This window comes from Colletes gigas, unplaced genomic scaffold (genome assembly GCF_013123115.1).
Source record: "Colletes gigas isolate AHSC1104 unplaced genomic scaffold, ASM1312311v1 Colletes_gigas_Sc00007, whole genome shotgun sequence".
Taxonomy (NCBI): Eukaryota; Metazoa; Arthropoda; class Insecta; order Hymenoptera; family Colletidae; genus Colletes; species Colletes gigas.
Window position 1 is genome coordinate 5508896 of NW_025106636.1, and position 25371 is coordinate 5534266.

The 25371-nt window shown below is 41.5% G+C and overlaps 1 protein-coding gene across 1 annotated transcript in view; it reads right to left on the bottom strand.

The window, feature by feature from the left end:
* Window positions 1-25095, bottom strand: part of LOC122396161 — a 48392-nt gene extending 23297 nt beyond the window's left edge. Inside the window, exons 1-2 of the mRNA XM_043394321.1 lie at window positions 24812-25095; window positions 16458-16851 (exon numbers count right to left, since the gene is read on the bottom strand). Coding sequence (XP_043250256.1) covers window positions 16458-16770 — 313 coding nt within the window. The 5' untranslated portion in view covers window positions 16771-16851; window positions 24812-25095. The remainder of the gene's footprint in view (window positions 1-16457; window positions 16852-24811) is intronic.
* Between the last annotated feature and the right edge of the window lie 276 nt (window positions 25096-25371).

A 25371-nucleotide genomic window follows, 5' to 3' on the forward strand; every position in this document is an offset into this window, starting at 1 on the left:
AAAGATCCCTTTATGCGTCGTTTCGTTTCCACTTCTCTTTTACGTCGAACAAAGATACAGAACTGCAATACCGTGTTGCATTTATCAATGGTGCTATTTCGCCGCAAGCTTCAGCCAGAGGCGCAAAGCAGAATATAAATCAGGGCTTCGTAAACTTTATATTTAATTCTTATTTTTCAATCTCAATTTTAAATCTTATTTATTGCACAGCTAACCCTTTAAAACACCTTGTATATATTATTGGAGTTGGATTAAATATGACAAGGTCATTTCAAGGTTAGACTATCTCGAATTCACTCATAATTCTATGAAATTAAATGCACATGGTACCATTTGAGGAAATTACAATATTTTTGGAAGATAAATTTAAAAAATTGAAATCTCTTGCCAAGTAAGTGCTAAAGTTGAAAATTGGAGAAATGGAAACTCCGTTTAGCACCTAAATACATATACATTAAATATGTTCGAGGACTTATTGTATAGCAAATGATATAGAAATTAAATTTCAACGCTATGAGGCTCGTACGTAGTCAGAATGGAGAAGATTTCGTTAAACGAGGAGGCGATTCATGAACACGCGTGACATGATAAGCGTATCGGGTTCAAAGAGTGTCACAAAGTACAACTCGATCGGAATATTACCATAACCACTCCCTTTTCTGGGACGAGTAGGGCGTGACTGAGGTACTACGAGCACCACATAAGTCTACTCCTCGATTAATCGATTTCCCTCTCCCGTGATCGATGTTCGCGTGAAGCGGCACGTGTTGTCGGTGCGATGCCCCACGAATACCGAATTTTATTGGCAGAGGACCACCGCGGTGTATGGGGAAATTTATGTGTGTTCCGTGCCAATATACTTCGTTGAAACCTCATAGTCTACAGGACGATTTAGTGTCCCGTTTTTTAACGAATAGTTTAGTACTATTTATTTATATTAAAATCTTTAATTACACAATTTTCTTATATACTTTATTTTGAGTAAAAGTTCTATTGTCTTCTGAAAGGTTTCTCTGCTGACTCCTCTGATTATTACAAAGTTAATAACTAATAGCGTTTCGGTTTTTTGAAGAGAATAATAACAAAATTCTGGGTCTGTTAAGGAAAACACAAAGAGCAGCTGAACAAAATTTTGCACTCTCTTTTAAGTGAGAACAATTTCCAGGGGAAACTTTTCTGTTTAACTGTCATAAGCAGAGATAAAAAGAAAAGTTTAACGACCTCTGTAACAATATGACAATTGTATATGTAGTTTTATCGTTGTCCGTACATTTTGTTGTTCTAAGAAACTTATTTTCGCGATACTCCTAAACCATCACGTGGCACGTGATGAAATGCAAACTTCTTATCTTCGTTGAAGCGCGATTCTTGTGAATGTTGCATCGTCACGGTGGTCCAAGGAAATATTCCAGGCACGAAAGTGCTTGGAAGGAACGCGACTTATTGGATTTGCAAATGCATCATGGCTACTGCTATACTTATCGATGGATTAATGATGCACGAAGGAGACTTCTTTCGCATCACAAAGTTCAAAAACTCCATCTTAAAATAACCACAGAATTTGTATATTCTTTTATACGTTTTTGCTACGAAAGATATTATTTCTTCTATGTGGGAATTTCAACCTTTAATCGCTATCGTGGGATATTTCGATTTTCCAACGAGTGTAAAAATTTTATTTGCAATTATTATTGGGCTCTGTTATTTTGTGTAACCAACTGTACTGGAATAAAGATAATTATACACTGTATTTTATTGTTCAATAATGTTTTTTAGGGTGTTGAAATACTCCACGGTACTAATTAAGTCTCGTGAATCTACGGTAGCAATAAAAGGTTAACTTCGAATAAGAGGTTTCCCATCGTGCGTTTTTAGTCGTGGAAACTCCATTTTCCAGCGTTTATTTATAGTCGTATGCGTATCTTTTATACGCGAATGCATGAATATTCTTTGAAATTTTCTATAATTACCGTATCCGAAACCGATCTGTTGTGCCTCATTATAAAAATCCATCCAAGTAATTATGTTTAAAATTGCACGTTGGAAAACATCGTACATTACCATTTTTTCGACACATTACTTTCTATAAAGTTTCAATTCTCTACCTGAAACCGGTTTCAATGTACTAAAAATCCCCCGCGACTATCGTCTTGGAACCGATAACTGCACGGCGATTAAATATAAGCACCATAGTATTCGCCTCTAAGTTTAAAAAGTGCAAGTGGAAGAGGTAGGCGATAGACATTACTTGCTGTTCATTAAAATATTCTTTCCCACCGAAGAGAACATTTTACTTACAAATTGCGTACACTTACTATTTTTGTATAATGCGAACAATACACGTAACTAAATTTTCGAACGAACGAATCAAAATTATAAGATAGATTTTGTTTTGCTTCGACGAGTGGGATTATTTTTTCGCTGAAAATAAATTCCAGCCGCGTCGATGCTCCATAAAACTATAAATCAAATTGATTACCGTTAAAACTAATGTTTAATTCAAGAAGCCCGCTTAAGAGCTATGTTTCCTAAGAACCACGCTTTATCGATACTTCATGAAGTCATCAATGCCCCAAACACACAGCGTGCAACGTATCATTACCGCTCTTCGCTCCTGGCGCAAACGTTTTACGTCGTCCTGGCCCAAGGAACGCGTAGAAAATGCGGAAAATTGTTATCCTGATAATCCACGACGGAACGTGTCGTTTTATAAATAACATAATTACAAGGTAACTGGAAATTGCAACAACTTTAAGCCTCCACGGGGCATAATTTTTCTAATCTCTCTTAAAAGCTGACTCCTGCAAACTTCCTGAAGTATATACTATGCACATAAATCTCTCTTCTATTTCTGATCAAATAAGTTTAACGATCGGAATTGACAACGAGTTTCCTTGGTTAAATTCGAATTTAGTTATACGAGCAGAGTGTTACTTGTTTGAAATTGTAAATCTTGATAAAATTCTGTCACTTGAATCCGGGTACTACTCTACCAATTGTGCACGGCAGCTGCTCAAACGAATCAAAGACAAATCATGGTATGGATAGATGCAAATGCAAGATCAAGTACTTTTACTTGAAAGCGGGGTAGGTAGGAATATTTGCTTCGAACTGAAGCTTGAATTAGAGATTTCTCAGGCTGGATAAACACAGAGTGGCGTGAATGACCGTGGTCACTTGAATCCGGGTCGAAGGGGGTGTCACTTGAAAGCGGGCAAACCCGAGGAGCGGCTACTGAAAGGCACGAAGGACTAATTACGCTCAACGAAAAGACAAATAATGGTATCGATACATGCAAATGCAAATTTGCTTGAAAGCGGGGTGAGTACCGATTTTCCTTTCGAACTGAGACTCGAATCAGGGGATCCCTCGCACCGAATAAACAGAAAGCGACGTGAATGACCATGGTCACTTGAATCCGGGTCAAAGGGGGTGTCACTTGAAAGCGGGCAAACCCGAGGAGCGGCTACTGAGACGAACGATTAAGTCAGCGACAGGTGCGTATAGAAAACTGTGCGAAGCATCATCGAACCAGAGAATATGGGGCGCGCAGAACGTGTCTGTAGGTGCAACTAACGAGTGATAAACAACGATAAATTCCTCCCACGTAGGATGGCTGCTCGCTGGGCTCTCTGGAGGTAATTTCAATGATCCCTGGCGCACCGGCTCGGCGTAAACGTGCCCACGAAGCTGATGCATAAGTACCTATAAATATGACAAGCCAGGGCCCGCGGTAACGTTGCATATTAAATTACATTCTTAAGCAGCAGCCGGCGCGCACCAGAGGGCCGCATCAAGTCAGCGGGGCCTGATTAAACGCAACCAAGCCGACTGGGTCGTGGCAACGAGATCGAGAGGGACGACGGACAGGGCTCGGTATAGGGAACGAAAGGAGAAGGAACGAACTCTTCTGGGCATTCCTGAACATTTCAGTCCGCGGCTAGTCGTTGTTCCAGGCTGGAGAGCCACCACCCGGAGGCTGGCGATGCTAATTATTCTGGTTCATGCGAGCAATTTGTCGAGTACCGGGGAGCGTATATTTAATAGCCCCGGGGCTCCTCGGGGCCCAGGGGTATTTACATCTGTAGCGAATACCACGGCTGTAATGCGAAACGTCGGGAATTATCATGGGGATTATGGGCCCGAGCCGTATTTGCTTCGCGCTCGTCCGGTGTCGTTGCTTGGATCCTCCGGATCTGCGTTGGACGTCGGCGATCACCTAAGCAGATCCGAACAGTTTGCAGCCCGGACGTCTTCACATGTTAATTCAACGTAATTGAAAACTATGGAGCGTTTCGAGGGATCAATTCTCTGCTTTATTTCGTTGTCTCGTTCAATTGGAGGGCTGGGTGCGCGGAGGATGAGAATCAGAGTAACGAAGCTGGACTTTATGATGTAGTTGGTAGCTTGAGAGGATGCTGGAGGATTTGTAACAGGTTGATATTTTTTTGGAATTAATGAGTTGTCTTGATGGTATTTCGTGCTCGTTTTAGTCAAGAAATAATGTTTCTTCGGGGCCAGTTAACAATAAGAACTAATATTTCTCGACACTGAGTAATATCGCTACGTCAAAAAATATTACGTCTAATTAACCTATATCGTCGAGTCCGAGAGACGATGAGAGTAGTTGGGCCCATTTATCAACGGTCTTTCAGGCGGCCGTAACGTTATTATTATATCTCGATAATTTTTATCTCATTGTCGAGAAACGAGATCACGTATTACATATCGTTTATCAGATGATAAATCACCGTGTGTGGTTAATTGACTACGTTGGTCGAAAATAAATTAATATAGTTTATAACGTGTCTAAGTATTGACAGAACCTATTTTGTGCTGAACAAATTTCAACTTTCGAGTAGTAGTATGAATAATGGTTATAAAGAGCAAATAAATTAACAATATAAATTGTTTATTCTTTTCAACGAGCCACGTAGTAACATATGATATGGGAGAAACTATTAACGATTGAATTTTTGGTATCTGCGACTGTCAATCCTTTTGACGCCATATTGTTTTAGGGTTACGAGTAGAAGATTTACAAATGGAGGATCACAGAACTGGATAATGTCGAGGAACACTATTTTAACGAATAAACTGATCTCGATACCACCCCATATGTTCCCATTTAAATTCCAACCCTTAATAAAGATTAAAATTCATACTTATGCAAATCAAATTCCTCAATGGGTCTTTTTTTCTACACGCGAAGCATCCATCACGAGTTAATTACGGGATACCATCGAAGACCCTCGGGATTCCATAAAACCAGTCTGTTTTATTTTCACCCCGTAAACCAACCAGCTCGGTCTTGCATTAAATTTTCAATTTAAATTTCTGCGTCACGGATTTCATTTTGTCCCCTATGGTTTTTCACGACGATGTTCCGCCGGTCAGGATTTATTAAAATGCCACGAAATGTTCGCGAAAAAAAAAAAGAGAATGAATATGGTGCGCCATAATGAAATTTCTTGTCGCCGCGATCCTCGAAACAACCGTGTCGTCGCGTAGCATACATTTGCAAATATTTGTCGATTCACTCGCCCGTCACAATGACACACGCGAAATTTATTCCTTCCAGCCGCGATGATTGAAATTCACGCTTATGCAAAGTGGATTTCTCAATGGGCCCTTTCTGTGCGCCGAGCATTGGGCACGAGTACTAATTACAGAACATCGTCAGAGAGCCTCGAACCATCAGCGACTCTCTGTTCCTTCATCTGTTCAACCTTGAACGTCACAAAAGCCTCTTTCAAAACCGGAATGTCACCTTTTTTTCGCGGCAATTCCTGCGAGTACTGTTAAGGGCGTGAATGCTACGTAGACTTTCACGAATTGTCGGATAGTTGGGCTAACAGAAGCGAAACGATCGTGATTCTTGATGTTGTACTATAGAAATCTAAATTTGCGACCCAGATACTATTTTAAAAAATATTTAGTAGCAGACTGGCGCAGCTGTCGCCATAAGAATCCTAGCGCGTTGCATTCATATGTAGAGTTCGAATCTCAAGAGAGAAGCCCTGAGTGGTATTCGAGTCGTATCGATCAAAATCTTTTTTTTCCTTAACTTACCAACAAGAGACTTTGGTGAAACTCGGGATACAAATAGATTAGCTATCTAACATTATGTATATATTTTTTCCAAACACGGAAATTTCTATTTCAGGGGTGAAATCACCCTTCAAAGTTGGGGGATGAGAAATCAATTTTAATCGAATAACTCGGAAACAATTAGAGCTAAAAGAAAATAGTAAAAGTGAAAGTTCCGTAATTTTTCACAAGGAATATCACTACATAATCAAAACTTCTATAAAAATAATATATTTTAGGGGAAAGATTTATTAAACAAGTAAATGAAACTTCTAACGTCTTTCTTTAGTATTCACGGTGAAAACCATAAACTGTCGCGGCCAAGAAAGCGTCTCTCAATGAAAGTGGTTCCAGTTGCCTCAAAATAGATCTCTCCGGTTTCCATAGCCGCGACATTCCGCGTCGTGCACGCGACAATGAGTTTCTCTTTCCGAGAAAAGTGCTCTCGGCGGAAACGCGAGGTCGAGCCGCGTAAAAAGAACGTTTTCGATCGTAGGAAACTCGCCCAGGGTTATCGAGGCGATAACAGATATCTCGTGCCGCCAATAAATTTGCCGGCTCGTTGGTGAAATGAATTCAGCCGGCTTTCCTGGACCGATTAAGCGTTGGCTGGCCAGGAACGAGCCGCTCGTTCGCGACGTAATATCACTTATTTCCCGGGTGAAATTGGAACGATTTTCTTGCCAGGAATCCCGGGATCCTGTTAACCTCCAGATTGCTACCCTCCCGGGAGGATCTACGGGGGAACGTTTGATTTAGAAAACTCGGAATGCACGTGCACGTGGGCTGTAATCGTGGAACAACTCTCGATCTTTCGCGGAACATTCTCCAGGCGGAGGATGCACTTCGTAAGAAAAATTCTACGATCCTCTGGGATCCTATTCTTCCCCTGGATTCCACGCGATATACGAATTTACTTTGCTTTTAAATTTTTTAAGAACATCGATGATTATTCGTCTGTGGACGTCAATCGTCATGAAAGCAATTTCTCATTCGATATTTATTAAATTGACACAAAATTATTTTTAACTTTTAAATAACTCACTATAGATGTGTTATTTGTCTGGAGAACACAGAGTAGATAGATAAACTCCTGAAACCACATAAATTTTGTTCGAAACGTTTTTTGTAGCGTCGTCGGTGATTTCAAAGATTAAAATGCATAGCCACGCATCCACGAATACGCATAACTCGAGCGTACGCGGTGTATACTAAGAGCATTATATTGGAATGATTACCCCTATCATTGCATGAATCTCTATGGCCGCATAAATTTTCAACCTCATTTTCCTGCAATTATCGGGAATCTACTCTACCGAGCAAACTTGAAATTGTTAAACCATACATTGAGGAAGTACATAATCGCGCGTAATATTGATAGTTATTAAAGAGCGGAGGAAGAAATACGATCAGGAAGTGGACCAGCCCCGCCTCCTACGGCATGCATTGGATTACAGTTTTATCGTTCGAATTTAACGTTCTGCGGGAGAAATGTTCACGTTTACGTCAATCGGCGATATTAAATTTACGCAGAAGAAATTCCATCGAACGGAAACACAGAACGAAAGTGATACGAGTTGATTTTAAATTTTACACATCCACGATGGATAAATGAGAGGCTGGCAAAAAGTTTTTCAGCATTTCAAGGATTTCCGATGCGAAACTTTTAAATGTCCTTCTAATCGGTGTATCGTGCTTGCGCAGAAGAAATTCCATCATAATAAATGGAATGGCAACGATAAGCAATTTCCAATAGGTTGATAGGGGCCTGCATTCGCTGGAGGACGTACCGCGAAGCGTGATAAGCCACTCGCAATCAATATGAGGACGACTTCGAGAAAGTGTCGGCGAGTCAAAGTGGTAATCTCCGAGATATCTCCCGGCTCGCTCGAGATAGCAGTTAAAACTGCACTTCGCGGGCCCCGTCGCCTCGGAATTCGACCTCGGGGACTGTTATCGGGGAGAGGGTAATGCAAAACGTCGATTAAAGACAATCAAAGTGTTTAGAACCCGAGATTTTATCAGCTAGAATTATGTCACTGACCACAGAGACAAGCAAAATTCTTCTGAAACGTAAATAAATCGACGTTATTAGGCAAAATTTTGAATAGTACAAACTAGGAATGTCTATTATACTATACTAGGAATATAATTTTGAATAGTAAGAATGGCAAAATTGCGTTTGGGGCTTTTTTTTAAAAGCTACGGTTTATAGACGTTCTCGGGGGTTTTATCTGTAGAATTTTCCCTGTCAGTTGTGCCCGGAGGAATCAAAGGGCTCGGAGAACATCCCCCGGAGGTCGGGGATTCGTTTCCGCGGAGTCAACCAGGTGTAGACCGAGCCACACGGGAATAAACATATTTCTAGCGAGATCGTCGGTCGAGCATCGGGTCATAAATAAAACAAGAAATTCCTCGCGTTGGTTCGCCATAAATCGCGCGTCCGTGGCGTTCGACGGCTACGGAGGAACCAAGGAACTCCTTCGACCGGCTTCGATCGTAAACGCTCAAGCATGGGAGTACCCTTCATATCTCCGCCACGGCGGCGGCGGCGGCGCTGAACTTTCGATTTCGCGGCTCCCCCGCGTTTCCGAGATTTATGCAAATCCGAAGACGAGCCAGGCTTACTCCCGAGCAAGAAGCCGCCTGAAAATCCGCGTGCACGACGCACTTCTGGTTGTAAATCAAAGGGTTATGCGAGGAGAAGCCCAGTCGAGGGACCACTTCCGCCCCGCTGTTGCTTGCATCTTTTCCAGCCCGATGACTCTCGAAAAACTACGCGTTTTGTTATTTCTTGCAACTTTACTGTTCAGCCTTCCGTGTCCAAACGCCAATTATCCAAATATTCCGCGTACCTGGTCTCCAGAAACTAATATCTGTTTCCTGTTTGACGGAGTAGTCGCTGGACGACAGGGCCCTTCAAACTCGCAACGATTCCTCGCGATATTTACGAGGCAGGCTTCCCAGACATCCAATTAGTTTTCAGAACGTGCAAGTCGCGGCACTCAATCCTTTGAGTGTCGTTTGTTTGGAATATTTCATTAGGAATGGTGTTTGTTTATATTTTGGGTCTTTAAAAATGTTCAGACAAGAGTTCGACTCATTTGTATCGTGAGAAAATATAAAAATATGCCTTAGTATAGTTTTCTTGCCTTAAATTTAAGTGCAAGTGTTTGAAAAATCAATGTTTCATTTGTATTTTAATTGCATATAGATTTCCTTGAATTGACTGAAATTTTAGTTCAGAAATATTTTTTAAATGCGCTGAAATTTCATATAAGAAACACCGCTCTGATGATTTCAATGCGTGGTAGCGGCAGTGTCCAGTGACTTCAATGCGTGGTAGCGACAGCGTCCAGTGACTTCAATGCGTGGTAGCGACAGTGCCCAGTGACTTCAATGCGTGGAATAGTATCATCACTAAGACTTCGTGTTTCAAGAATTTGCTCCACTTGTTCACATAAAAATATTTATATCGCTGTTACAACGCAAATGTTGCTAATCAAAACGACTACCAGAGACACTCGAGTAACAAGTTTTTCAATGTCTTTTTAAACTTCCTTCCCACTTATTATTTTTTTATTTGCACTGACTGACACTAAATACTATTCGTACCATTAATTACTGGACATTAGTACGCGAGATCAAAAGAGCAGTAAAAGTTGCAATGTATAATATATTTCTGATACAGTGAAGGTGGGAAAATACTTACGAAAGGCGGAGTACTTAACTCTTTTAGCCATTCAATTTATATCACACGTTTAATTTAAGTTAATCTCTATCCAAGGAATTAGTCTGTCTCTTATTTTTGCCCGCGTGTATCATTAACTTGTTTGGCCGATCTACACATTTCATTAGCATATGTAATCAGGTTATTCTACGCCTCAATAATTCACTTCTTACTCTTCATTTCATACCGCAAATAGAGGTACTCGATACTGGTCCATTAGGTTTGATAAATTATTCGCGATATTGTTTCTTCGTTTATCGAGAACAACTTACATAGTATTATGTATCATTTCGAGTAAATGATTTTTTAAAGCAACGATTTCAATCTCCAAAGTGAAACTGCGTTAAATGCATTCTCAGAGTTTAGGGGGGCGACTATCTAGAAGATTTGGGGTCTAAGTACTTAAACCTGTGGGTCTGGCTAATGGCTGATAATAGTCGATACCAGTTAAAAAAAAAAAAGAATTGAAATAAATCTTCTGCCTTTATTTTGTTTCGCCTCCAGCAAAGGTTGGTCCACGGACCTATGTTGACATATTTATCATTTTTCGTGGACACTATACTTCTATATGTAGACGTACTCGTAAAATTACGTGAATAATAAAACGTCGAAGGAATTTCGTTCGAACGGGAAGGCACTCCCACGGTTTCGTGGAGTCACGAGCGCGCTTTCACGCGATATCTATACAGCCTCAATAAAGATAGACCTTTTTTTTCGTCTTCTACCGAGAAACATTGCTTCTAGGCACATAAACTCGGCCGCACCTGACGGACGTCGGTCCTGCTTGACATTGACAAAGTTCTACGAGGAACAAAGAGCCCCCACTTTCGACCGACAGAAAGAATCGAGTGGAAATTTCGAAACTAGCGTCGTTAAATATTCCCGAATCAATTACGTGTTGAGAAAGCTTTTGTAATTTCAAGCTTAGTTACCGAACGCTATTTATTACAGAAAATAATCGCGAAAGGAGCCATTATTCGAAATGATTGCTAAAAATCCCGCTCGTCCAAGTAGTTCGAACAAACAGGAAGCAATAAAAGGCAGAATCCAATATCTATCGCATCTGAACCCGGACCCTTGAACTTACACCTATCGTCCATAATGTTTCGCTCGTACACGCTCCTTATCATCAATTAACATTGCCAGAAAGATTATTCTGTCATCAGAGATGTAATGGGCGACGCGAGATTTATGCGTGGGCAGAGAGAGCAGCGTAATCGAGCGTTTAACCCTAGGAGGACTTCTGGGCTCTCCGCTGATCGAACCGCAGTTCTAAATCACTTACAGCTTATTCCCCTTCCTTCGATTATTAACGTTTACTTCGGTTTAATCGTGACTACCGACGTGTAAATTGCTTTGGAATTTAAACGTTTGGAAAGCGAGGAACGCAAATATTATAACAGATTTTCTTAATTTTTTCGTATGCCTATGTGTCTATAGTGTTCGATGACAGGTGTCAAAAATTTTATAGGCTGATTCTACGTGCCAAAATAAGAGAAAATTTAAGAATGACAAAATTGCGTTTGGGGCTTTCTTTCTGAGATATTAATTGCTAAAGATTCGCGTAAAGGGAACTATATTATTGCTAGTGCGCATGCGTCAGCGGAGATGCGCGCGCCGCCAGTGAATCCACAAACTTTAGCAATTAATATCTCGGAAACGAAGCCTCCAATGCAATTTTGCCATTTTTGCTTTTCGTCTTATTTTGCTATGTAGATTCATAATAAAATATTGCAAGCTTAAAAGGGGAATAATTGCACTATGGAGACTTCTGATTACGTTCGAAAATAGTCTGAAATGAATCAAGACATCGTCCCAGGGATAAAAGCTGCTGTTGAACCTATCTCAAGAGTGATATTCTACAAAAGCAAACGCTACCCATGGATTGTTGGGCAGTTAATTAAATCCTCAATGTGTATCGATCGCTGACTTGACACGAAGCGAGCATTGCCAGAGCAAATACTCAGAGGGCCTGCACGATGAGCCTGGAAGTGCGCGGCAATTGTTGCACGGTTGATCTTTGTAGTTAGATTAGGGCAGTCGGGACTTCGTTAGCGACCCATTGTGAATAGATGTGATCATTACGCGTCTACTTTGCATAAGTTCTTACGGCGTGAGAAGGGAAGGAGCTCAGGGGGCGAGGCAGAGGATGAAGGAAGGAGAAGAAAAGGATCAAAAGGGAAATGCTGGGCGCAAGATGCAGCGAAACAGATGGAATAAACATTGAAATTCGTCCAATTAAACTATCGCGGACGCGGTATGGGGCAGAAAAGAAAGTAATCGCGAGAGGCAGGAATGAAAACGGAGGACAAAGACGGATTCAGGAAGACATATCTACCGTGTTTCCGATAAAAAAACGTTGCACCGTTCCGTGCAGAGTTACGGCATCGGCGTAATTTCGGCCCACGCTGCTCCCGGATCGTGCATACGTAATTCATGCGTTTTCATTGAAAAAGTATCGTGGGGCGTTATGCTAATACGAGAGGCCGGGGCCGTTACTCGCGGCCGTATGTCACTGACCACCTCCGCCACGGCCCATTCGTTGAATAATAGACGCCCTGTGTTGTTCGTTGATCAGCGCGGGTGTGCGTATTCGGGAAGAATCGCCATCCGAGATTCGTACGTTCACCGGTCTCGCAGGCACTCGCCAGGTATTACGAATCGGGACGATATTAAATTATAATTCACGGCACGCTTCGCCGCGTTACTTCAGACTTTCCTTCACTATTTATAGGCTGACCGTGCCTATTCTCGAACCCAGCGACGGCTACGAACCGAGTCCGAGACGGTGTAGAGGTCGCGATAGTAGTCTCTCGACTGCAGCGCCATCCACGTGAACCAATTGGGCCAGAATTTCTTAGACTTGCCTTCTTTGCAGCTCTGAACAATACTGCAGTAATGATAGTAGAATGATACTCTTAGATACTCAACATCTTTTGAGGTAAGTTCGAGAGTACTCAGACTATTGAGCCTACAACATGCTTGATCTTAAGGTCTAGTACTCGGTATAGAACTACCAGGGAGTATTAGACTGGAAGTAACTAGTTGTCTCGTCGTTATCAGGGACGTAAGGAGGTCTCATGATTTTTTTCTGGCAGAGTTTAACGCGATTTCTCCAGGAACAAAACCCTTAAATTTCATTGGCATTGAGTGTGCCGGGGCTATTGAGCCTATAAGATCCTTAATCCGAAGATCAAGAACATGATCTACCCCTCCGTTCATCACTGCCAGGAGCTATTGAATTCGCAATACCTAGCTTTCTCATCGTTATCCGAGTCATGAAGGAACGCGAGGAGATCCGTCAAACTCTAGCAGCCATAAGGAAGCTTCTGAGAGGAAGTTTGCAAAGAGGAGGCTTTAATCTTCGAACTCGAGATGGTCTCGAACGGGCAAAAAAATTCTTTTCACTTTTGTGGGTGTTTTGAATCCAGGTCGTCTCGTCGAGTGAAACCACAGCTTTTTTAAGAGTGCAGCCTATTTCTGACTGTAACCCCGTCCGATGGGAGATAAAATACTTGCTCGGGATTAAGAACAGTCCGAGTCGAACGTTCCCCGGTTGGGCAACGCTCGGTTTCATTGTTGAATCGACACTGCCACCTACAACCGTGTTACTTTCTTTCCGTGGACCTCGGTTAAATCACCACCGTGCCTACTACAACCCGATTACATATGTACACACTCGATCCTGGGTAAATAAGCAAACAAATACATCTTATGTATCGCTCCACGGCAGGAAATCTCGAGAATGGCGCAAGCGATGCCACGAACCGGTATATCGAGGGATGTTCAACCCTCGAGCTAGCACACCCTGACACACCACGTGCTATGTGCTTCTAAACCTAGAATTATTTATCAGGATTTACATAGAGATCGTGTGGATCTCCCTGAACAAGGATAGACACATTTTCCACGAAGTATTTTAATTTTATTCGCGTGTAAAGGGTGACATTTTCTTTGTACCTTATATATAGAGGAGAAAATGGAGTATGTGTACGAAAGATTCATTTTAAAATAAAAAATTTATGAAAAAGAAAAGCAAATGGAAGCCGCTAAATTCTTGAGATTTTTGCTCAAAAGGAATAAATATAGAGGTGTATTATTAATGGAAAATGAATTAACCATTTACGTTGAAAAATATAATTGTTTCTAATTTCATGGAATGGTGCAGCGATTCTTGTTAACGAGATACAATAGTTGTACTTTCACGTGCCTATCATTCACCAGATCTTAATAGCATGCAATTACGTGTATTTTGAAACGTCTAATGCCTCGTTGCAAATTGTTCGACAAGTACTCCTCGGTTCACGCAGCAAATCAGTCGAATCGTTCTTGCCCGACTAAAAATCATTTATTTTTCCTTGTTAACAACGCATTAGAAACGATTTGCGTGGTTCTGCGAAGGTGATGAAACCTTGTTAGTTCCAATATTATGGCGGAAAGATCATAAATTATTACTTTCGAGTGTTTAATCGATCGTCGCAAATAAAATTAAGTACCTTCATCTTGGTGTGCGTTGATTTATGGATTTACTTTAACGAGATTTATTTAGCCGATACTTTGTAATATTATATAAGATACAGCGCTACAATTTATACTATAATCGAAACTGTCTAATTCTTTCTCCAAGTAACCGATTCTGTCAACTTTCTTCATAAACTTCATGTTTCGAAATATCGAACAAGCTTATTTCACAATTTACACGAGAAATTCCAATACATTTTCACTATATTCTATAAATGTCACACAGGCTATTAAGATAAATCATAATTCTAATTCTGTTACGAGTTAAAAATAAATAAAAATAAATATTACGACACATTTTAGGTTATGTAGTTTCCAACAGTCTAAAATCAAAATGGCGCCGTCAGAGATGTCGCTGGTAGTCAATGTATCAAACAGTTTCGAGTTTTAGGGTGGATTCCGAACGTCCCTGAAGATGGGAACCAAAAAAAGTAATGAAAACCGTAAACGTTTTCATCGATCAAAAGAACAGTTTATTAATCGGTCGCTTTCTTAGCCGCGATCTTGTGCAAGCAGCTGCAATGCCTTTAATCCAAGATCGAATTCCCGATAGGATTCGCGCGCTCGATCGATCATCGCCGTCGACGTGATCGATATATCGACACTCCGCACGGTTGGTCAATTCTATGCAGTTACGGATACCTCGCGGTCCATTAAGCGCCACCGGCGCACTGTACTTTAATGAATTTCTGGCTGCGCGGCTATTGGCTTTCGCTTTTTCTTCGCCTAACGTTTTGACGGTTCTCCTTGACTTGATTTATCGGCCAGGGAAAAGTTCCAGCTGTCTCGCGCGCTAAAAGACGGGGGTGCAATTCAGGAATGTTACGAATCTCGTTTGGCTCTTTCTCTTATTATACTTGCTATTTACAGATCGAACGGACAGCGATAACGAATTCTTTCGTACGAGTATATTTAGTACATAATATTAGGTTGTCCTGAAATCGATCGACTCGATTTTCTAACTTTGTATTCGGGTGATTAACAGATAAAGCACGATTAGAGATCAAATTCATCGTGCACGTTACTGTTTTGAAAGAATACTCGGTTGATCGCGTTAATTGTGGATCGGAATTCGCGTAGGAGTCGAAGGAAAGATTTACTGGAGTCGACTCGAACGTGGAACGTAAAATTTTTAATCGAAAATTGTTATTAATGTGATACGATATGGAGTAACTGTTCTGCTAATCGAATTGTTGTTCAATTGGTTACAAATAGTAAAATTCCCTTTCTTAATTAATTGAGCCAAGATGTCCTATTCTAACGCCAATTAGTGTTTTCAAAAAGACGGAAGTCTGTGAGGTATACAATCCGAATTGTTTGTTCTTGTAAAAAAATGGAGTCGATAAAAAGTATGAAATTCGCTGATAAATATAAATCGACCAATTAAAAATTTCACGTTGGTACTTTAACGGAAAATAAACCTATCAGGAGCTATTCTATAATTGCTAAGATAATAGATCGACGATTACAAAGATAATAGATCCATTCCATGTATTAACGACTTCGTGCATGTTGAAAACATAATTTGTTATATCAAGTTCGCATTCAAGATTAACTGTTCATTATCTGATATAATTCGCATTGCACTGAAACTCTCATTAAATTGACTTTGAAATAGTGTAATTACTACACAGTTCATCTTCCTCTTCGGTAATGCGCGATTTTTCATCGTCAACAACCACCATAAGAGCAACTGGCAAACGTATGTACCGATGGTTGAATCAAACTCAAGGCCACTTCCATAATTCGAAATTACCCCAGACGATACTTCTAATTCTATGCCATATCAAAAAATTTTAAATAGAAACAAATTATAGAAAGTACAAATAAAAATAGCCAAATAGTATGATGCAGCAGACACTTAATTTTAATTTCTTCTCCCTCCCAACAATTTTAATCCTAAATATACTATGATATTTTTGATAATAAGAACAAGATAATCTACTCCTTATTCTATTTTTACAATTTAAACAAGCCTAAAACAGAAGTCAAATAGTTATAAGAGAACCAAAGTCAGGATTAGATCGATATTACGATCGTCTTGTTCTTGCTGCCAATAATATCCATTGGAGGATCTCCCTAAATCAGGAGCCTAATGGCGGACCTCGGTACTCACCAGGGTATCCTTCCGGGATCACGATTTCCGGGCCAACTTTAACGTCGTGACGGTAACGGTGCATCAGCAGGGTGGCCGTGACTCTCAGCGATCTCTGCTGTTGTTTGTACAACAGTATCGGTCGTCCACCGGCGCCTTCCACCCTGACCACCCTGGGCAGCGAGAATCTGTCCAGGAACTCGCGCAGAGGCATAAATCCAGCCCCAGAATTCGCTGCTTCCGCGGTCGCCTCGCGGGAGCTTGGCAACGAGTCGTCGCCAGTCCCGGTTACCTCACCACTGGACAGCGTCGAAAATTCACCACTCGATGACATCGTCACGCACGAGCTGGGCTTTCACGTTATCATAGACACTGAGTACGCGATTACACGTTTCACAGCGGCAGTGTCTTCGTCCTGGAACCAAAAAGTTTGCGCTCAAACACTAGAACTAGAGTGATTTCATTCTTAGGTACTAGCTCTGACAGAAGCGACAATGTCCTAGTTTGGATACAAGCAAATCTAGGCAACACTCTAGTGGATACTCTAATTCAAATGGATCAGTATTGTAGATACTATATATCTAGTTTCCAAACACTAGAATTAAGGTGATTTCATTCTTAGGTGATGGTTCTGATAGAAGTGATAATTTCCTAATTCGGATATAAGCAAATTGTAGGTGATACTCTAGTGGATACTCTAGTCAAGATGGACCAGTATTTTAGGTACTATATATTTAGTATTCAAACACTAGAACTAGAGTGATTTCATTCTTAGATCCTAGCTCTGATAGAACCGATGATGTCCTAGTCCGTATACAAGCAAATGTTAGGTGATACTCTAGTGAATACAGTGATGATTAAAATTATTTCAAATGGAGATGATTCTGTGTTAAGTGCAAGTTGTTATAACACGGTTCTTGCTATGTTAGTTCAGCTATTGAATACTAAATCTAAAATGGGATCTTAATTCAAACAGGCGTGATTATTCGTTAGGTGCAATAGAGTTGGTAGACTCTGATAGAGGTGGTCGTATCTTAAATGCTATCCTATTTCAGATAAGAGACTATCGCTACATATAGAGACAGTTACACCTAAAGGTGTCGGTTTAGTCCAGATAGAATTGGCTGAATCATATTCCCCTATCTCGATTTAGATAAAGATAATTATATCTGATAATTCAGGTTCTGTCTAAGATGCTGGTTTAATTCCATTAGAATCAGCTGTATCGCGAACACTATCTCGATGCAGATATGGAAGGTGGTATGCTAGGTGTTGGTTCAGACAGTGGCGTATCTTGCATTCTAATTCAACTAAAGACAGGTGATTCCTGCTACCCTGGTATAGACAGATTTTCAACGCTGAGAGGAAGAAGTTAATGCAAAACAATCCCTCGATCAGACGCATGGATATCGCGTTTAACACGATATGCATCCTTAAACATGGTGTTAAAGTTTGTAATCCAGATGCCCGCCGACAAAGGGATCGTAAAAAACCTGGAAGGAATACTGTATGATACTTGAGACAGACTCGGGTGGGAACACGATAGCCTTGACGATACCAGCCGCCAAATGTGTCTTTCGCCACTTATTACGGAGCCACGCAGCCAACACCTGTCTCCTATGCCTTAGCACCCATCGTGCGTGGACTATAGAATCGTTCCGAAGCTCTAGAGTCTCGACATCTTAGCTGGCTACTGCCTTCGCGCTCCTCCGCATCGCCATTGTTGAAACACGTAGATTGTTTACTTTGTAACAACACAATACGCTTTAATTGTGGTATACAGAACGAGGTTTGCTAGAGTTCAGTCGAGAGACGACGTGACGTGAAAAGAGCTGCACCGTTTGAATTTATTCTGAAGGACGCAGACCTTAGACTCAAAGATGGATGATCTTCTGGAATCTAATACCAATTTTCCGAGTAGTCGATTGTTGAGATTGTTTTTATCCGAATAAAAAATTCGAATTTGAGCAGCGAGGTGGAATATTTCGTAATGGAGGGCTGTAACGTCGATTTTGTTCGCTGTTATTGGAACAGAATGTTGGCCAGCTGCGTATCGAGGGAAACGCCGGCGAACGAGGCCCTTTCCAGCTACGGAATTCGTTATTCCGCGAAGCGTGGCAGCCTTGACAGTGATTCGCCGGCGGCAGAGTGTGCCTCGGCTAACGAGTGATTATACTCCGGAGCGGCTTGACGATGATGGTGATGATGATGAATTTATGACGATGATTATCTCCCGTGGCGTACTGCTGTGTCGCCACCGGTGTTTGTCTTTCAGACGAGCAGGCAGCGGCGCGAGAAAAAAATGCCCACGGAATGATGGAATGAGGCTGGTTCGCGGTTGGTTAAGGATTGTTCCGGCGAGTGGCGTTGACACGCGACAGCCAGCTGACAAATTAAGGCTAATTGATTGGGGATGCGCGAGGATTGATCGTGGGAATTCTGAAAGACGAGCCGGTTCGGAGCGAATGGGATTTTTGACGACCCGATGATTCGCCGTGTCCGTTCGCGGTGTACGGCTATAAATCAATCCTTGCTCTCCCCGTTGATTGGACAACCTATACGCGTATTTTACACCGGGACAACAAACGATTGAAAGACAGTAATTTTTTTTTGCAAACGTTTACACGGAAGAGCGACCAACGATGCGCTTAGGAATTAAAAAACGAACGGATTACAAGTGTATTCGAGCCATTTTGCAACTCTCCGTTATAGTTAATTCATTTCCATCGTCTAGTTTGTTCGAATAATGCCTCGACAATCGTTTGAATCTGTCCGATCTGAATTCAACCGCGACGTCTTCCCTCGGAGGACGAAAACGCAGTTTCCTAGGTGACTTGCACCTGTACCATTCTTCAGCCGCGTGTTCGCCGCAACACGACGCTCGCATCGCATACGAATGACAAGAATTAATATTCCAGCTGTGTAAGATATGATGTGCGGAGACTCCGGGCATTATACATGGTTCCGGTCATGAATACGCATGGCCAGCCACTTCTTTTTCTCTTCCTTTTCCCATAAAACCTAAGATAGAACTTGTCTCCAACTTCGACCAGTCCCATTATTCGCCTTGGGACTCTTATAATAGCTGTGCAGTCGATTGTCGAACTTTTGGAAGGCGAAATTCGTGCGATCGCAAGAAGAGTTTGCGATCTTGCAGTGTCTTAGGGCGCCATCTTGGTTCAGATTTAGATGCTCCCAATTTAGATGTTCTTAGACTGGATAGGGATTGTTGTATTTAAAGATTTTGTCTTATATCAGTTGGGGATGATTGTACCTTAGTAGTATTTTCAAATTGCATTCTTGTATCTTGAGTACCTTAGCTATTTGAATAGTTATGGTTGTACCTTAGGTACCTTAATTTAAAGATGGAAATAGTTGGATCTTAGGTACTATTTAGGTGATGTTGTCCAATACAAATGATAATTATAATATTTTGTAATTTTAAGTACCAGTAAATGAGAATCAATGTTTAAAAAAGTGATGCACCGATTTGACGTCGTCGATTTTGGTTTGTCCCCGAATGATCACGAATGCACAATGATTTATAACGAATTATAAATAGAATGCAATGGCCCCCACATGTTATGCTATAAGTTTGCTTTTATCTTTGAAGTTAGCTGTATAGCTATGTACAGTATACACTGTATAACATAAATACTCAACGGCAGTCTTTGTCCAGTCTGTTCCGTGATTCGGTATGCCGATTGGGTTCGGTCAAATGCTTTGTATTCTGTTACGGGGTTGTGGACAGCTTCTGTTCTCGCATACGCGATCTTTTGTTTTAGATACTTTGACCCTGGATATGTGATTCTCTCCTTGAAAAGCTCAGTCTTCGTATTCGTAGACATTTACTTCAAATGCTAGTAGTATCACCGTTATAATAATTATAATTATCATTTCTATCAAAAGTATAATCAGTTGGATAACTCGTCTCTTTTTAAAAGATTCTAAGAGAATGTTTAGAGCAAGAGTTGTTTCACAAAGAACATTGTATTTTTGAAAATAAAATCGATCGACTGATAGAAAACGTGGTACAGGTTACGTGTGCCCCATAAGTCTCGGGATTTGTCGTGAATTCTTTGTCGTGGCAGTTCGAGGAAACGAGGGGGCTTTTCATTGGGAGCAATCGCCCAGTCAAGCAGAACTTTCGAAACGCTTTCGTTCTCGCGAAATCGCCCTGCGAGCCATTTCACTTTCCAGCTCGTTCCTTTTTTGGTATCGCCGGGACCGGTGTAATCGGCCGGCGTCTGTCATCTGTAACACGCGTAATCGCCGGCGCGCGCCGCATCGTCGGCGAAATTGCCATGGAGCGCGAAAGAAATTAATTACACGCGAACGTCCATTCCCGCCAATTAACGCTCTCGCGACCGACGCCGTGCCATACGCGCGACGATCGTTACCCCTTAAATTCGGGAACCATTCACGTAATACGCCAGCTGTTCATACGTCGAGCAATAAACATATAATATAATAAAAAATAGTATCGTTCCCACATGCTGGTTCTGTTTATCTTCCCGAGAGTGTCATGAACGAGTTAATGAGGTTTCTCCGAAGAAAATGAGTACAAACATGACTTTAGACCCTATACAGGGTGACCTATTTAAATCGAACTTCATGAACGTATCTCTGAAACGATTGGCGATATCGAAAAATGGTTCAGACAAAAGTTGTCTAGTTTCGAAAGAGGTGCAATCTGACAGCAATAATTTTTATAAATTAAACAAAATTTCTACTATGAGAATACTCAGTCATATACTTGCACTGAATATAAATAAAAAATTGCTAATTGCAGGATCGAAAAAGACGCGTGGACGACCGTAGCGAATGCAAACATTTATCGACGAGTAAAAAGAAGATTTTTTTTTGCTGTTGGCGCGTAACAGATCGGGGCCAGAGTGAAAGTTTTCGATTTAGCAATTCGCCCATTAGCGGGGGCTCACGGCTGGCTGAAAACGCTCGATGTTTTCCGCGTGTGACGTTATTCCGGCCCGCGTCGCTGACGTAATTTGACGCGGAACGCGTCCGCGCAGAACTAAGCGGATTTAATTAAGCGCGAGGGGAGTCTTGGTTTCTTGCATGGCGGCCAGACGTAATTAACGAGCACACGGGGCCTCGCGAAAGAAAACGGTACGGGATATTTTTCGTAGAGGCGTGGGGTATCTGAATTTATGATTGCGATGCGTTTGATATTTCGCAACGAGTTCCGTGAGAACGAAACCGCGCCGCGGCGGCTGCCAGGCCTTTTGAAACGCGTCGGCCGCCCCGCCGCGAAACTCGGCCGAGTTTGCTCGCGGCATCGCGCGATTTTTCAACGCTTTCCGCTTCGTTTCGCTATGCGCAAATCGAGACGCCGAACAACCTTGGGATCCAGGGGATTTAAATCGTAACGAGTCAATGGTACCGGCGCGATAAACTATCGTTTTACGTGGATTATTCGAGGCACGAAAGAAGAAACGCGATAGGGCTGTAACGAACCAACGAACGGGTTAAAAATGGCGCTGGGATTAGCCGGATAATTTAGTATTCGTGTGTTCTGAAGAATACTATCGTTACTTGGGATATCTGAATAGTCAAATTATTTGACAAAATATTTAAATATTTCATCACTATCAAAATATTGTAATATTAATATTTAATATTTAAAATGAGAAACTCCTGTTCCACAAGCTTCTGGCCTCGAACCACTCCTATTCAATAATTTGTTTCTAATTATTATTCTATATTAAAAAATCGATCGAATATGTGGGCTATATCTTTTGTACACATTATTCTCGAGAAAAATGATTTTAAAAATTCTTGGGGTTCGCATACTACCGAGAGGCGGCTCGACTAACGCGTGTCTGTCTATTACTCGATATTTCTACTTGCACCGGTGGCCTTAAAATTATTTACTCCATAGAAATGTCTCTTCTTAATTAATCTTATCGTCTCATAATTGATTAGAATAACCTTTTCAAAAATAAATAATACCACTTCAATATCAGTGGCAGGGAACACCAAACGTAAGTAGAAACAACGAGCAATGGTCAGACACGTCAAACAAGTCATACTCGATCACTCTCGATGGAACAAAGACTTGGATGAAAAAACTTTCCTCTGTACTTTCCATATTTCCATTTCAAATTATGCTCAATTAATGCCCAATTAATATATCATCACAGTATTGTAAATAAAATGTTTGCTATGCATGGAAAAAGTTCACGTATGCTCCAATTTATTTATCGACGAGTCTCTTAGCATACCTAGAGCGAAACGTCATCATTATTACTGCTCGTTGGAATTTATTAATAATAACAATACGTTTCTATCGCCGCACGCTGAGTACAAGATATCATTTACGGTTTTTTAATCTGTTGGAACAGCGTGTAACTTCAATTAGCGCAAATTATAAGCACTCGAAACACATTCACCGATTATTTCATTCACTGAACGGCTCGAGTATTTGTATAGAGAAAAAAATATTTCTATCTCTAATTAAAACCGCAAATATCCACTGCCGTCTATAAGTCATCGTGCACTTGCTCGTCCGGCTCGGAAAATGCAAATTAAGATAGAGATACGATATCCTGAAACGTTCTTGTTACCTTATTTTGTTATATTTACTTAATTTTAGTTATCCCTTCGCCGTACAATTTACAATGCACATATATAATTTAAGTTAATGCGCAATGAGCAAGATTGGACGGGAAAGTAATTTCCAAGATAAACGTGTGTATGAAATGAAAGGACTTCTCGAGAATATTACAGGAAGGTAGGAGTAAACTTATTCCAGAAATACCATAAAAATTAATTGATAAAGTGCCCTTGATTAATTCAAGCGATCATTTTCAAACGAGGCGGATACATTAATAAAAGGAGCATTTAAAATCCCACAGGTAACTTTTCCATCAAATATTTGACATTGAGCAAATAAAAACTAAAATTACTTTACACTGAATTAATTTATGAGATTGCAAATGTTTTTAAATGATCACTGACTGATCTTAACAAAGGCTTTGATATCGAATTCGTATAAATCACGCCTCTACTTTGATTTTCCTATTTCATAATGCCTTCAGTTCGTTTAAATTCTTGGGAAATGTTAGTGTTACGCATTTGTGGAGTATTTGGTGTGTAACGTGTTAAATCACCGACTATTGCTAATGAGTTACACAGCGCAACTTGAAATTTGTAAACAGAATAATGGACTACGAAATCGGAGCAATTAAGACGGAATTCTTGATCGTTGGTTCTTTTCGCATTTAACGATGAATAGAACAATCAGTGTTTTAATATGCAAGGTGATTATACCGTTAGTGTCGATTCTTTCCATATTTATAGAAGGATACTCCAAAAAGTAGCGATATCCGAACTGTGAAATTTAAATGGCATTTTTTATTTTTATTTATTTACCATACATATCGGAGCAGGAAAGAATTCGTTAATTTTTGTTGGACATTTCTCTGATATAAGAGCAGTTCGATGGTATTTTTCCAAATGAAAATTCAAAATAAACTTGACAACAGGCTCCGATAAAGCGTTATCTTGGTAAAAGTGCAAACTTCACTGTGGAAGCGGTTCTCGTAAAAGACGAGTTAACTTGTTCTGCCCGGCTGAGAAGTTAAAAGCCGTCGTGCAACATTTTTGCTATATATAAATATACACATAGAGCCACTTGTTTGCTTCTCTTTAACCAACAAGCAGCGATAATTTTTTCGCGGCCCCGGCATCGTCGTCATAACGAACGCCTTTAATAACTCCCTTCGTCTATCCTTGTTAACGTTCCGCCATCCTCGTCGTTTTTCAATCTCATCGAGTTTCTAATTCCGTTTTTCCGTCTCTCGTCGTTCCCCTGCAAACATTTCTTTCGTCGAACAATGGCGAATCGGGTTAATTTTTCATCGTCCATCGCTTTCCTACGACCGCAGAAACGATTAGACCGCGAGTCACAGAAATTTCCATTTCGGTCACGGAGCTGCACTAATTTTTCTACGACCACTAACGCTGCTCCTCCGATAACCGTGAGTCCCAGAAACCTTCCTTCGACGGTTCGATGCACCAGATAATCTTTTTCAGCCTCGAATTAAAAAAAAAATTGCAACTTTCCTACGCCACCTACGCCAGCAACGATCAGCGATCGATCGGAGTCGTGTTTACCACGCTTCTCCCACGAAGCGATATTCCATCGCTGGGAAAAACTGCTAACCGTGGAAAGTCCCTCGATCGATACTCTATCGTGCCATCGTAGAAACGAACTCTAACGTTCCCATCCCCATTGGAAACATAACCTCGTTAAATCGCACGTCGGGGGAGCCACGCACGTGCACCACGTACTCGAAATCGATCGTCGATCCGTCGAGAGAAACCCTTCCACCTGTTTCCTATCGCGCACCCACCTTTCCCACTGGCGATCTTCGGCTCCCGGTGATATCTCAAGATCCACCAAACGTGTGAGAAGCACGCACGCGGTTCACCTGCACCGAACACACGACAACCATGACCGCGGTACGGTGTTTCGTCGGAACTTTCACTGTCCGATGACGATTAGCGGACCGTGTACGAGACCGGCGACCGATCAAACGACGGACGGAGATAGAAGATGATCGGGTTCGATTTCTCAAAGGATCGAGGAGGGACGCGGTGGATCCATCCATCGATCGATCGAGGCTTCGAGCGCGACGTGGAGCGCCCCCGACGCTCCGGACGAGATCGTGCGACTAAAGCTCGCGATCCGCGAGGACGCGCCGCGAGCAGCGCAGCGGCTTATCCCCACCCCTCCGACACGTTTCAAATAAACTGTATCGCGCAGACTCGGGAGGCACACGAGCCGACCGACGGAGGATCTCCTCGACCTGCCTTTTCTTTCCACTCCCTTTCTATTCGACTTCCGGGGGGTCTTCTTTTCCCGCGCGCCTCAAGCTTCCGGTTCCGCGGCAGATTTCCCGCTGCGCCCTCT